General features: G+C 34.7%; 1 protein-coding gene across 4 annotated transcripts in view; it reads right to left on the bottom strand.

Moving 5' to 3' along the window:
* The window catches only part of LOC143250836 (uncharacterized), a 71,801-nt gene that overhangs the window by 43,663 nt on the left and 13,967 nt on the right, over nt 1–14,171 (bottom strand). For 3 of the 4 annotated variants that reach the window (XM_076501932.1, XM_076501920.1, XM_076501913.1), the window contains 4 exons: nt 7,865–7,970; nt 4,228–4,328; nt 1,149–1,310; nt 494–587 (listed from right to left, as the gene is read on the bottom strand). In XM_076501932.1, the coding sequence (XP_076358047.1) occupies nt 494–587; nt 1,149–1,310; nt 4,228–4,328; nt 7,865–7,970 (463 nt within the window). The remainder of the gene's footprint in view (nt 1–493; nt 588–1,148; nt 1,311–4,227; nt 4,329–7,864; nt 7,971–14,171) is intronic. The other variant, XM_076501941.1, reaches the window with a different exon arrangement.

Here is a 14,171-nt window from a genome sequence, read left to right as displayed (position 1 = left end):
CGATGTCCAAATAGAAAGTATAACTCAGACATTTTAATCAGCAATTATTCAAACTTTATGTAAATACACAAACTAACCAGCAAGACATTCTGGGGCAGTTCTAACGGTTATCATTCTCTCAAGTGATTTTAAGTCAAGATATTTAAGCATTATTCATTGATTTTACATTAATTTTGGAAAGTTCTGTACACTTAAACTACCTTCAATGCCCATAAATAAAATATCTAGAATATGGTTGAACAAATTATCTATTGATTAAAAAAAATCGACTTACAAATTCTTTTTGCAGACAACTTGCATATGATGAAACAGGTTTAGTCTGTTTGTTTGAAGCGCTTTATCGCCATATTGTCGGTTTTTAGAAGCAACGGTAAATATAACTAGAGACGTCATTTCTAAATAAAACAAATCTGAAATCTTAACCCTCGTCAATTTAAAATACCCAATCTCATCATAATTTTGCAAAAGAGAGATAGAAAAAAACAATTCTCACTGATAAAGTCTGCAGGGTTATAATGAGGATTCATGTGTAATCCAACGTGACAGAAAAACTCGAAAATCCCTCGTGTAGGTCCAAAGAAAGCGACCTAACAACATATTGGTAAATTAACATAAAGTATAACAAGTGTCTCATAATTAAACACTAAAAGCCTAAATCATTTCTAGAAAAGTAGTCACGTTTGTGTGATTTTAATTGGTGGGACAAACCTCAACGTATGTTTCATTCGGAAACCGTATTAATGTGACATCATCTCGTATTATGGTATCTTACTATATATTCGTCATAAATGAAATATACAAGAATAACGGTAAGAAAACAAAACGTTACGTGATAAAGAAAATCGTAAAACTGAAAAATAATATTATTTTGATATGAAATACGTGTAAAAGTTTAAAAATTACCTTATTGTAATGAAAAGCAATAGACGTAAAACTTAAAAATAATCTTATTTTTGGGAGAAAAAGAAGAAAGTAAGAAGTTTAAAAAATTGTTAAATTTCAATGTTAAGCATAATAATAATGACCTTAACAGTGCAATAAAAACTCTTAGTTTATACAGAATAAGGATTTATTCGGGTGATAAATGAAAGGTACTGAAATTTAGCATAACTGAATAATTTTATGAACACTTAAGTGATGAAACTTACTTGACCGTCAGTTAATAAAAGCAGACGATCAAACATGTGGAAAATCTGGCTTGACGGCTGATAGAATGTAACAACAAAAGTTTTATGCTCTTTTCGTGCGTAGTTCTTCAAAATAGACATAAGAGAGAGGGCAGCACCGGAGTCAACGCCCGATGTTGGCTCCTGTACATAATTACGAATATCCGTCTGTTTTAACTTTATCATGACGGTTCAGAGAAATCATGTACTTGTTAGAACAGATTTTTAAAGCTAAATGATTCACAGAACTTACAAATATCAAATGTCTTAAAAGATGACATCTCGTGTTGAAATAAAATTGATTTATTTCATATTTTTAAAAGCTTTTAATACAAGTATGAAATAATATTCTATTACAATATGTCAGACACACTATTCAGTAACGTTTGTGTATAAAAACAGTAACCATTTGTATATTTAAAATTAGTAAAGTAAAATCATATAGTCGTAATTGTGAAATTTACAGAAAAGGTATTGTTTATGGTAAAAAGATTTTATAAATGTAATTCTAAAAATGTACAACTTATGAAGATTCGCATCTCAAAGTTATTGATGAAAACTACAAATAACTTTTCACCAACATTACGTACGAACTCCCAGGAAATTGTTCCTCCCCAGCTCATAAATGTTTTCTTTCCTTGTGAACTGTTTTAATTAATTCAAATATTTTCTTCCTTGTAGATTTGTTTTTCCTTGTAAATGAAACTGACAAAGTATTATTCTGTGGCTTTAAAACCTTTTTTTTTTTCAAAGGATAAAGAGCTGAGAAATTTTGACACGAATTATCACATACGTTTTGTTATACCAAAGTTCGAGAATGTTCGAGTCTTGGTTATTTTAAAATAAGTAAATTCTTGTGAATTTTATCTTTCTTAGTGAAGCTTACAAGATTTTATAAATATGCTTTAAAATTCTTTAATTAAGTTAGTTATTTGTTTGTTAAGCGCAAAGCTACACAATGGACTATATGTGCTTTATTCACCACAGGTGTCGTTAAAAGCACTTACAGTTGAACCACCAAGAGGCACGTTTATGTTTAGTTTTCAAGTTCATTTTTATTTTATAGCGATTTTAATAATTTATGGACAACTAATGTATTTCGTAACATTAGATATATTAATGTGTTTTCATATATATATGCACACATAATTTTTAACTAACTACCCATAGTCAGATTTAGACAAAAGGATGTATTAAACTATTTGAAAATTATGTTGATATCTTATCAGTTTAATTTCGTTGACACTGCTGTTTGGCTTACTACGTTATTAGCTTTCATTTGTCTAGGGGCCTGGCATGGCCTAGCGCGTAAGCTACACAATGGACTATATGTGCTTTATTCACCACAGGTGTCGTTAAAAGCACTTACAGTTGAACCACCAAGAGGCACGTTTATGTTTAGTTTTCAAGTTCATTTTTATTTTATAGCGATTTTAATAATTTATGGACAACTAATGTATTTCGTAACATTAGATATATTAATGTGTATACATATATATATGCACACATAATTTTTAACTAACTACCCATAGTCAGATTTAGACAAAAGGATGTATTAAACTATTTGAAAATTATGTTGATATCTTATCAGTTTAATTTCGTTGACACTGCTGTTTGGCTTACTACGTTATTAGCTTTCATTTGTCTAGGGGCCTGGCATGGCCTAGCGCGTAAGGCGTGTGACTCGTAATCCGAGGGTCGCGGGTTCGCGCCCGCGTCGCGCCAAACATGCTCGCCCTCTCAGCCGTGGGAGCGTTATAATATGACGGTCAATCCCACTATTCGTTGGTAAAAGAGTAGCCCAAGAGTTGGCGGTGGGTGGTGATGACTAGCTGCCTTCCCTCTAGTCTTACACTGCTAAATTAGGGACGGCTAGCACAGATAGCCCTCGAGTAGCTTTGTGCGAAATTCCAAAACAAACAAACACTTCATTTGTTTACGATCTGCTTATTTATGTAATGAAGGTAATGGAATAAATGCATCATTCTAAATTGCCTTAATGACAGTCGTCCCTACGTAGTTGAAAACCAATGTTTTAAGTAAACAATACTACACAGTGTTGAATTTTCTGTTCAATACACAGTAGACACATTTAATAGTTCTAACGTAAGGACATCTCATGTCAGTGATAATTCATAAAGTCATATAATAGTTCTAACGTAAGGACATCTCATGTCAGTGATAATTCATGAAGTCATGTAATAGTTCTAACATAAGGACATCTCATGTCAGTGATAATTCATGAAGTCATATAATAGTTCTAACGTAAGGACATCTCATGTCAGTGATAATTCATGTAGTCATGTAATAGTTCTAACGTAAGGACATCTCATGTCAGTGATAATTCATGAAGTCATATAATAGTTCTAACGTAAGGACATCTCATGTCAGTGATAATTCATGAAGTCATATAATAGTTCTAACGTAAGGACATCTCATGTCAGTGATAATTCATAAAGTCATGTAATAGTTCTAACGTAAGGACGTCTCATTTTAGTGATAATTTATGAAGTTATCTGGCATGTAATTTTTAACCTGAAGAATAACTCTGCACGACGTGATCAGTTTTGATTGTTGTTGTCTCAAAAACAGGAAGAGAAAACATGAATATTTTACACATGTTTTCATCTAGTGTTCATGTAGTCTGGAATATGAGTCATCCTGAGAGTCTAACCTTGAGAGCCTGGATAAAAAATAAGAAAAGTCTCGCTTATAAATGCTTAACTAAAATAATAAAAAGAGTGAAAACATGAATCACGTGAATTGAGTGTGGGGTTTGACTCACTCGCATTTGTTATCTTTTTACTCATATAATATGTACTTAATTAATCTAAGTCAGAGGGCCAGATAAAGTCGAAATCCAGGTTGGATTTCCCGTGATAGATAGAGCGCAAGTAGCCCAGTAGCTTTGCACTAAAAACATCATTTCTTTGCACTGTATGCATAGTATTGCACATTGTCCATCTTAACAGTTTATAGAGAATAAGCTGTTTATTCTCAAATGGAACTTTCACTTAATATACAACACCAGCTTACCATAAATTCAATTAATGATACCTACGTCCAGTAACATCGTAGATGGGTTTCTAAGTAGCTCACACGCAATGCTCGTTCGTTTTTTCTCACAACCAGACAATCCTCGCTTCATCTCGTCTCCAATTCCTAAAAAATACAAATTTCGGTTAATAATGTAGGGGAAATCATAATATGAGTGTGTGTATATGTATATATATCCAGAGGTGTGAGTGTATATGTGTATATATGCAAGTATAGCTCTCCATTTGGAGAGTCCATGTGTTAAGTACAGTTGGTTTATCATTGTACAGTCAAACATCGATATAAGGCGCTAGTTGGGGTCCAAAAAATTCGACCGCGTTGTATCTGATTGCGCCTTATACCGATTTAATTATTTTTTTTTTTACCCTCGGGGTGAGCGATAATGCAAAATTTACGCGTCTTGTAGTGAAATAAAGAAAAACAAACAAAACTACTTACACCAATGATATAGCATTTTTTTTATTTATTAAACTCAATTTTAAGACTGAAATTAAATGTAAAAAGCAGAATTCTAAAGAAATTTATCGAATTCATTACTTTGATGGGGGCTGATATTCTAAAAGTAGTTCCGTCAGAGCAATCATGTGATCGTTTTTACGATTAGACGCTGATTAAAATTAGTTCAATTTTAAAAGTTAATACATATAGTAATTAATTTTGATAATTTATTTACTAATTATTAAAATCTAAGTACAAACTGAAGTCAAATAATTACCAGATAAAAAAATGTCATGGCAAAGTTTAAAATACGAATTCATTACTGGAACAAAAACGGATTTTGCAAAAAATTTAATAACAATAAAATATAGTAAGCACATAAAACAAGTTGAAATGCACAAATTTATAGTTACTCAGTAGTCTTCTTTCTTTCAAAAGCCTCCAAAAGTGTCTGTCGTCTTCCTCCTTGGTTCCGCATCCTCTTCGCAGTTCTCATTAGGTCCTGGATCTATAGTATCTTGCAAATTCCTAGATTGTGGTGTTCTGCCCAATATAGAAGTTGTTCTGTGTACTGTACTGCCTGAGTTGAGGTGATGCAATTCCTGAGTTCTTCTGGAATGGGGTCATCTTTCTGGTATAGTTGCTGGTAGGTCTTCTCTGCCTTTGCAAGGACCATGGGTCCTGAGATGGGAATGTTGTCTGCTCGAAGTCTCACAAACCAATCATAAACTTCCATGTCCACTGCTGGGTCTGCTGCTGTCTTGGCTTTCTTCCTCTGTAGTCCTGTCATTCTGTCTACCTGGTTGCAGAATTCTCTCAGTTGATCTTCATTCTTCAGCCAACCTCGAAGTGTAGACTCTGGAACTCCTATTTCTTTCATAATCTTGGTCCTCGCTTCCCCGTTCCGGATTCGCTGCACAATCTGTATCTTCTCTTGTACTGTGTAAGCATTCCTTTTGGTGCCTCTCTTCTCCATGGGTATAAATACGCTGTATGTTGAAAAAATATGAAAATCGCAGTCTGTCGCCACCGGATGGTCACTATCCCATTCACTCACGACAAAATTGATTCGGTCGACGAAATTCTGCCTACGAGCTGGTGTTACAAGACCTTTCAGTTATTCGGCGATATTAGAATAAAAGGGAATAGCTGACGTCACAGATTTCCAAGAAACTATTTCGTCTGAAAGCTTCTGGGGGGCGAGCTGTTTCTTAGAAATTTATATGGTTTCAATATTGACGCTATCGTTTGCAGCACTTCATGCCACTGTCACTGGTGTATGAGTGTATATGACTCATCCTTCGTCATCCATCGGTGGATCAAGGATGACTTGTGGTTTTAATGAAAATAAAGTTTTGATACTTCTTGCCTAAGCACTGAGAGCAATCCTATGACTGGCAGATTATGTACTTTACTGCAGTTGACAGCGCCAGGAATTATTACATGCAGGCCGGGGTTTGATCACAATATGCGGCGTGAAAACCATACAAAAAGATTGAAGTGGATTTGGTTTTTGATCACATTAACCGGCTGATTACATTAAGCAGTGGTAATATTAAGCGGCGGCCTCTGTAGAAACCCAAAAAAATTTGGAGCCTAAGACCCCATCGCGCCCAACTGATTATCGCGCTTTATCGATGCGTTTTATATCGATGTTTACCTGTATTTTGTCTACGGCGCTTCTTACACGTGCTAACACAGTTTCCTTCAACCGAAAACTACCTGTGGCCATTGACATATTTCTTAAAAAAGAAATGTGAAAATGAAAATTCATTCCGTTATGTTTATCATTTGTTAATTATAATTTGAATACTGCTGTCTATCGTCTTCTATGACTTTTAGTTCAAATAGCACCAAAAGAAAGGGGCAGTAAACGTGCCTAAATATCTTATATTATCCAGTTTAATTCCTCAGAAGTAGGCCCGGCATGGCCAGGCGATTGGAGCGATTTACTTGCAGTCCGAGGAGGTTCGAATCCCTGTCACACCAAACACGCTCGCTCTTTCAGCCTTGGAGGCGTTATAATGTGACGGTCAATTCCACTATTCGTTGGTAAAAGAATAACCCAAGAGTTGGCGGTGTGGGTAGTGATGACTAGCTGCCTTTCCTCTAGTCTTATACTGTTAAATTAGAGTCTACTAGCACAGGTAACTCTCTTATAGCTTTCCACGAAATTAAAAGCAAACTAAAAACCAAATTTTCAAAAGTTATCAGAAGATGAATGAAAAACATACAAATGGTGCTGAATCACCTATTTATATCTCGGTAACCGCTACTTGTGCATATAATAAAGATTTTGAAAACTGTACTTAGGTTCCTCTTGGAATGTCATAATCCTAAGAATTTTTAAATTACACATTTGGTAGACAAAAATATCAAGTACACGAGACAGCCCTTAAAGGATATACTGATATTGAAACACTGAGTACAATAACTCAGTGTTATTCAACTAGTTTACAAAAAATGAAATTCAGACTATCACAGATATTGCAACAAAAAATGTCAACAGGGAGTTGGTCACTGTGGGAATATCGAACTCAGACCTTCCAGTACTGGGATTAAGCACTGTGCTGGGAGTTTTGCAGTGAAATGTTTTAATTGTGGCAATAGCAGCATGCTGATAGTATTGCAGTGAAATCCAACAGCAGGAAATGGTCATTGTGTTTGTAGAATCGAATTGAAATCTGCTACTAGACGAAATGACAGTGTACTGGGAATACTGCAGTGAAAACTATCAGAAATAAATCGTGAGGAACCTTGTCAGGAAAATCAATGTGAATCGTGCAATGTGACACTTTCATGTCGAAACTCGTGTTTATACTTAGTTTAAAACAACAGGACTAAATACATATAATTGAAATGGGCACTAAATAACAACATAGAAAATGTAGTAAAAACAGGACTTGCAATTACTGCACTTAAAGATTCATGTGTATACTCAAAACAGAAACCAGGAAAACAAGTACTTAGTCTTCATATTTAAGGAACGTAGTCCTACCACTCTTCCTTCTTTATATGTATAAGTTCACCCATAATTAATTAATTTAAATGTTTACTGTGGACAAATATTCAAAATAATGTAATTAATAACGATAAAAAAAAACTTTACTGGCTAAATGCCATCCAACTATGACTAAAATATCCATTTTGATGAAAAAATATGAAAGTAAATCAGGAGTCAATAAGTAAAAATGGATACGTACTAGTGTTTAGACATTGTCTAAGTTCCAAGACATCGATAATATGTTCTACTTGGGCCATCTTCTCATGACATGTCATGGCGTCTGGTAGATGAAGTAGAGCAGAGAACTAAATGGAAAATTTCCAGCAAATGTAAACAGCAAACATATAAAAATGAGCACAGATATATAAGAAACACACAAACTGAAACAATTATTTTAAAGTCAAGCTACCAAAATACATGTCCTCCGCTAGTAAAGCGGTACGTCTACAGATTTACAACTCTAAAATCAGGGGTTCGATTCCCCTCGGTGGACTGAGCAGATAGCCCGATGTAACTTTGCTGTAAGAAAACATACACATACACCAAAATACAATTGTTTGTTTTGAAGTTTGGCGCAAAGCTACACGAGGGTTATTTGAGCTAGTCGTTCTTAATTTAGCAGTGAAAAACTAGAGGGAAGGCAGCTAATCATCACCACCCACCGCAAACTCTTGGGCTACTCATTTATCAACGAATAGCGGGATTAACCGTCACATTAGAAAGCCCCCACGGGTAAAATGGCGAGCATGTTTGGTGTATCGGGGGATTCGAACCCGTGAACGCTAAACGACGAGTCGAGTGCCCCACCTACCTGGCCATGCCGGGTAGACTGGAACAAGTCTCTTCTACACTACTTAAAATAATCGATACTTAATGAAATACGTGCTAGATGCTTCCAAAGGTGAACTTTATGAGTCAGTGGTTTGACTCGGGCATTGTACTGGTGAGCATAATTTTTATAGTAACACCGTCATAATATGATTCTGTTGATGTATTTAATTTTAAGGAACAGTGTTTTATCTTTAACTATCCTAGGTTTTTTTTCAATAAATATATCTTATCGCTTCTATAAATAGAGTGGATCAAGCTCGTTAGAAAACAAACATGATATTAAGTGGCATTGCTGAAAAGCAAAGAGTTAAGTTTAAAACATGCCAAACCTGAATAGCTGTTAACATGCAAGAGGAAACCCTCCGGTACGTATGAAAACTAACAAGGTTAGAAAACGGGTTTCGATATCCGTAGTGGGCAGAGCACAGAAAACCCATTGTGCAGCTTTGTATCTTACTACAAACAATACAATATGTAACAAATATTTGTTAATAAATATGATATTTCCATGAGAAAACTAAATTAATTACAAAAAATGTCAAAATTATTTGTTTCTTAAATCCTTTGTTCTTCATATGAACAACTATTCGGTAAAAGTACTGAAACATTATAAAAATAAATTCTGCTATTATCGTAATACTGGTTAAAGGCCTCAGTTTGCCAGTGATTAGTGTAGTTTTCTGATCTTTTTACTTGATTACTTTTTACATTTATTTAAACTAGTAAACGTCTAAGTGTGTGTATGTACCTAATATACAGCGATATCCCCTATCATGAAGTTTTCTATGCAAGCTCGGTGGAAAGATGTAATTTTTATCTCTCTTTCTAAGTTATGATAAGTCGAAATTAATAAAATATTACAGTAAATGAAACAAACTGTAAGAAGTATTGGTATCAGAATAGCTGGTTTTGACATGTTCTGCATCCTTTTCAGTCTCACGTTGTCTTCTAATGACATGTTTGTTGCAGCTAATATGAAGGAGACACCTTCCAAACCAAGTATTTTGCCAACTTCTCAACCTCACAAAGACTAAAATGAATTACTATGGAAAACTCTATACAGTGTCCTAGTACCATGTTATACTACACTAATAATGACTATCCCTGGTTATTCAGCGTAACGCTGCATCTATGTATTTCACAACAAAACGTAGATTTATTGCTCTAATAGGCATAATTTGTGATTTAAGACAGGAAGAAAATAAGAAGATCAACAGCCCTTTATCAGTATTCCTTAGAGTCTTAGCTATGATCGGTGGATAATGAGAATCATTGCTCTGAATGAATTCTGAGAATAACCCAAAGAGAAATTTCGTTATTTTGGAGAACGTGATAACTGAATGTCTTTAAAGTTCAAATTAACAATATTTACATGTTTCCGTTTCGTCTTTTATTAGTGTATAAAAGTACCCCATGTTCATGTCTCCAAAACTTCTATAGATTTTTTTTTAAAACCAACCAGTTTATTTCAACAAACCAGTAAGATATCAGTGTACATAAAATAAAAAGATGTCATATTTTTTTGTTTTTCTTTCTGCAGTAAAGCATACTTGTCCTATCTAGACTAAAATAACTGGTACCTTATTATCCATTGTTTTAACATTTGTATCTTTAACTACTCATCAAGAAAACGTAGAAGTACATATAATATTTTCAGCTCCTAGTTCTTCTATTAAAAATGACAGTTGAGCTTTAAAGGTTATTCAGTTACAAAAGTGGTGAAACCAGATTACGAAAGCTTTCTAATTAGGCAAGTCACTTATCCTTGTTTTCATTATTCATTTATAGTTTTACCATGAAAGTTTTTGCTATCACATGCTGGTTGGCGCCGTTTCAAACTACTAGGAGTTCACAATACATCGACCTCTTGAGATATTGACACAGAAACTCGAAACAGCACGTGTAACTGTCAGGCATATTTGCTACCTGTACGCTTTTTATTAGTAATGAAAACCTGTAACATGTCTTTAGTGTTTCCTGTAACATGTCTTTAGTGTTTCTAAGTTATAAAATATTTCCCACAACTATTACAACGACACTTACATTTTTGTGCGATCAATATTTTCAATGGATTAACAATAATACAATGGACTCTTTCATGAATGTTTGTGAGGTAACAAATTCTGATAAAGCTTTGAATATTTGGTAGGAATTTTTTTTTTTTTTTGGAATTTCGCACAAAGCTACTCGAGGGCTATCTGTGTTAGCCGTCCCTAATTTAGCAGTGTAAGACAAGAGGGAAAGCAGCTAGTCATCACCACCCACCGCCAACTCTTGAGCTACTCTTTTACCAACGAATAGTGGGATTGACCGTCACATTATAACGCCCCCACGGCTGAAAGGGCGAACATGTTTGGTGTGACGGGAATTCGAACCGGCAACCCTCAGATTACGAATCGAGTGCCTTAGCCACCTGGCCATGCCGGGCAATGGTAGGAAAAATAAACAGTATTTGCCTTTCACCATAATCTAAGTTATCGTACTTTTACGTAAAATGGCTCCTACTTCACTGGATTAGCGGTAAGTGTGAAAGCGTATAACGTTAAAAATCAGGGTTTTACCAGTAGAGAGCACAGGACAAATAGTTTATTACGTTCTTTTGTGCTTAATAGCAACAAAGCTCAAAGTAATACGCCTATTTTATAAAACTACAACGGTTTATTCACTGATTTTTTCTGGAAAATGAGACTGTTAAATGTTTAGACAGTTCATATGTGAAAATACCAAAAGTGTTTGACATAGCAATAAATATTCGTCCACCCAGCATGGTCAGTCAGGTTAAGGCGTTTAACTCGTAATCTGAGGGTCGCGGGTTCGAATCCCCGTCGCACCAAACATGCTCGCCCTTTCAGCCGTGGGTGCATTATAATGTGACGGTCAATCCCGCTATTCGTTGGTAAGAGAGTAGCCCAAGAGTTGACGGTGGGTGGTGATGACTAGTTGCCTTCCCTCTAGTCTTACACTACTAAATTAAGGACGGCTAGCGCAGATAGCCCTTTAGTAGCTTTGGGCAAAATTAAAAAAAAATATATTCGTCCAGTTTTACTGAGAGTCTTGGAATGACGTCCATCGAACGCGCTTTCAGAGAACAAAAAATGCAATATCGTAATAAAACAAAATTAGTGTTGATAAAAAAAAACGTTAAACCTATTAACGATACGTACAAAACAAGCGTTGTATTATGATAATAAAGAAATTTACAATAAAACTAAATTAAGTTCATTCGTACACCTGCCTGGCATATTAGCGCAGTGTTTATTTGAGTATCTTATTTACGAATATGCCTAAAAACGCGGGACATTTGACAGAAGAAGCGAATAAATTGTGTATAATGTTAAATAATAAGTAACACAACATTAAAATAGGTACACAATTACAAACATTTTAATTAAAGTCAAATTACGACCAATTAGAAGTTTATTCCACGTTTCGACATCGAAACGTCATATTCATCGTGTCTTGTTTACACTGGGAGAGGGTAAATAGATCATATAATCTATCCACAAACCTACAATTTCCGCGTGCACATCTCAGTGATGGTCACCCCACATATTTGCATAAATATTCACCGGACCTTCATCTTTATTTAATAATACATTATCTCTCTTTTTTATATTTAATTATTTATGTTTATTTTTATAAGAAAGCAGCAACAGGCTATATCTGTGTCCACCGAGGAGAATCGAACACCTGATTTTAGGGTTGTAAATCATAAAATCTACTGCTGTCCCAGCGGGAAACAATTAATCCTAAAGATTCTCGAACATTATTTGCAATTATTATAAGACTAGAAACGGGACATGCGGCAAAGAAGTTTGTAAAACAAAGAAATGTAAAAGTCAGAAAGTTGATCCAAACTTTATATAAGTGAAATGTAATATCAAAGGTAAAAAAGTGGACTATTGTACGAGAAAAATTAAAAAGATATATTACGCATTATCATTCAAAAGAAAAGAAGTGCCGTAGCCAAGTGGAAAATTAAAGTATACAAACTACATTTAGAAGCAACGAAAGAAAATTGTAAAGAGAATTGTGTAATGGGAACGTTTTCACTTGGAACTGGACAATGAGAGACATTGATAAATGCAAATATAAATTAAATGAGAAGTTTGATAAATAAAAAGAGAGGATAGGAAGAAATTAAATAAAATAATTTATGTGAAGATTATAAACGTTTTAAAGAGAATTTGTAAATTATAAATAAGTCCAAGATGCTTCTCGGTAATAACCAGTTAGAGGTACTAAATAAAGGCTTAAGACTTTACTTTTAAGTTATCGAGTATTAAAAAAAGGAAGGATTTATAACAGATATAAAAATTAACTTGTAGAAAGTGAAGGATACGAACTGTAAAAACATGAAAACTGAATATCATAAACTTGTGGGCAATTTTAACCCTATGGTAACGAAACAAAATATCGAAATGAAGACCATAAAATCGTCAAGATAAAATGAATGTGTTATTTGTACAGCATATTATAAAGGAGGATAAATAATAAATGTGGCTATTATAAGGAAGTTGAAAGTATATTAGAAGAGAGTACATATGAGAAATGTAAGCATAACTCTACAATTACGTATCATGAATGAGTACAATCATGTGTTAAAAACTATCTGACTTTAACAGAAGTAAAGAAAAATAAGGTTAATTCCAGATAGTTTCATTACTCCAAGTTTGGTTTGATTTTTAAATTTTACGCAAAGCTACACGAGGGCTATTTACGCTAGCCGTCCCTAATTTTGCAGTGTAAGACTTAGAGGGATGGCAGCGAGTCATCACCACCCACCGCTAACTCTTGGGCTATTCTTTTACCAACGAATAGTGGGATTGACCGTCAAATTATAACACTCCCATGGCTAAAAGTTTGTTTGTTTGTTTTTGGAATTTCGCACAAAACTACTCGAGGGCTATCTGTGCTAGCCGTCCCTAATTTAGCAGTGTAAGACTAGAAGGAAGGCAGCTAGTCATCACCACCCACCGCCAACTCTTTTACCAACAAATAGTGGGATTGACCGTCACATTATAACGCCCCCACGGCTGGGAGGGCGAGCATGCTTAGCGCGACGCGGGCGCGAACCTCGGATTACGAGTCGCACGCCTTACGCGCTTGGCCATGCCAGGCTTACCCATGGCTAAAAGAACGAGCATGTTTGGTGTGACGGGGATTCGAACCCGCAATTACTCCAAGATTTTATGTAGTTCCAAAAACACATAAAATTAACAACAGTTTTAGACCAATAGTGTAGATTATAGGTGAATTGTCATATCAAATACAGGGTGTTCGGAAAGTCACTGTGCAGTTTTGTAATTATATTTTATTCAGTCTATTTCAAGCCAGCAACAGACAGCGGTGTTTAAAAACAAAATAAGGAGGATCCAGGCCTGTACTGATGCCAATGGGGGTCACTTTCAACATTGTTTATAATTGTCATTCATAGTTACCTCCTGTATTCTATATTGAAACATGTCTGTTAATAAATAAATAAGTGCACAGTGACTTTCCAAACACCCTGTAGCTAAGAATATGTCTCAAAAGTATTTGTTTTGAGAAAAATAACTAATATACAGTTAGAAATGCTTTAAAATTTATAGAGAAAAATCAAAATGTAAAATTAATGAAAGACGATTTATTAGTATCTTTTGACGAAATATCACTGTCTATGAAAGTTCCACAAG

Source organism: Tachypleus tridentatus, chromosome 1 (genome assembly GCF_004210375.1).
Source record: "Tachypleus tridentatus isolate NWPU-2018 chromosome 1, ASM421037v1, whole genome shotgun sequence".
Taxonomy (NCBI): domain Eukaryota; kingdom Metazoa; phylum Arthropoda; class Merostomata; order Xiphosura; family Limulidae; genus Tachypleus; species Tachypleus tridentatus.
This window is presented reverse-complemented; position numbering and strand designations above follow the sequence as displayed.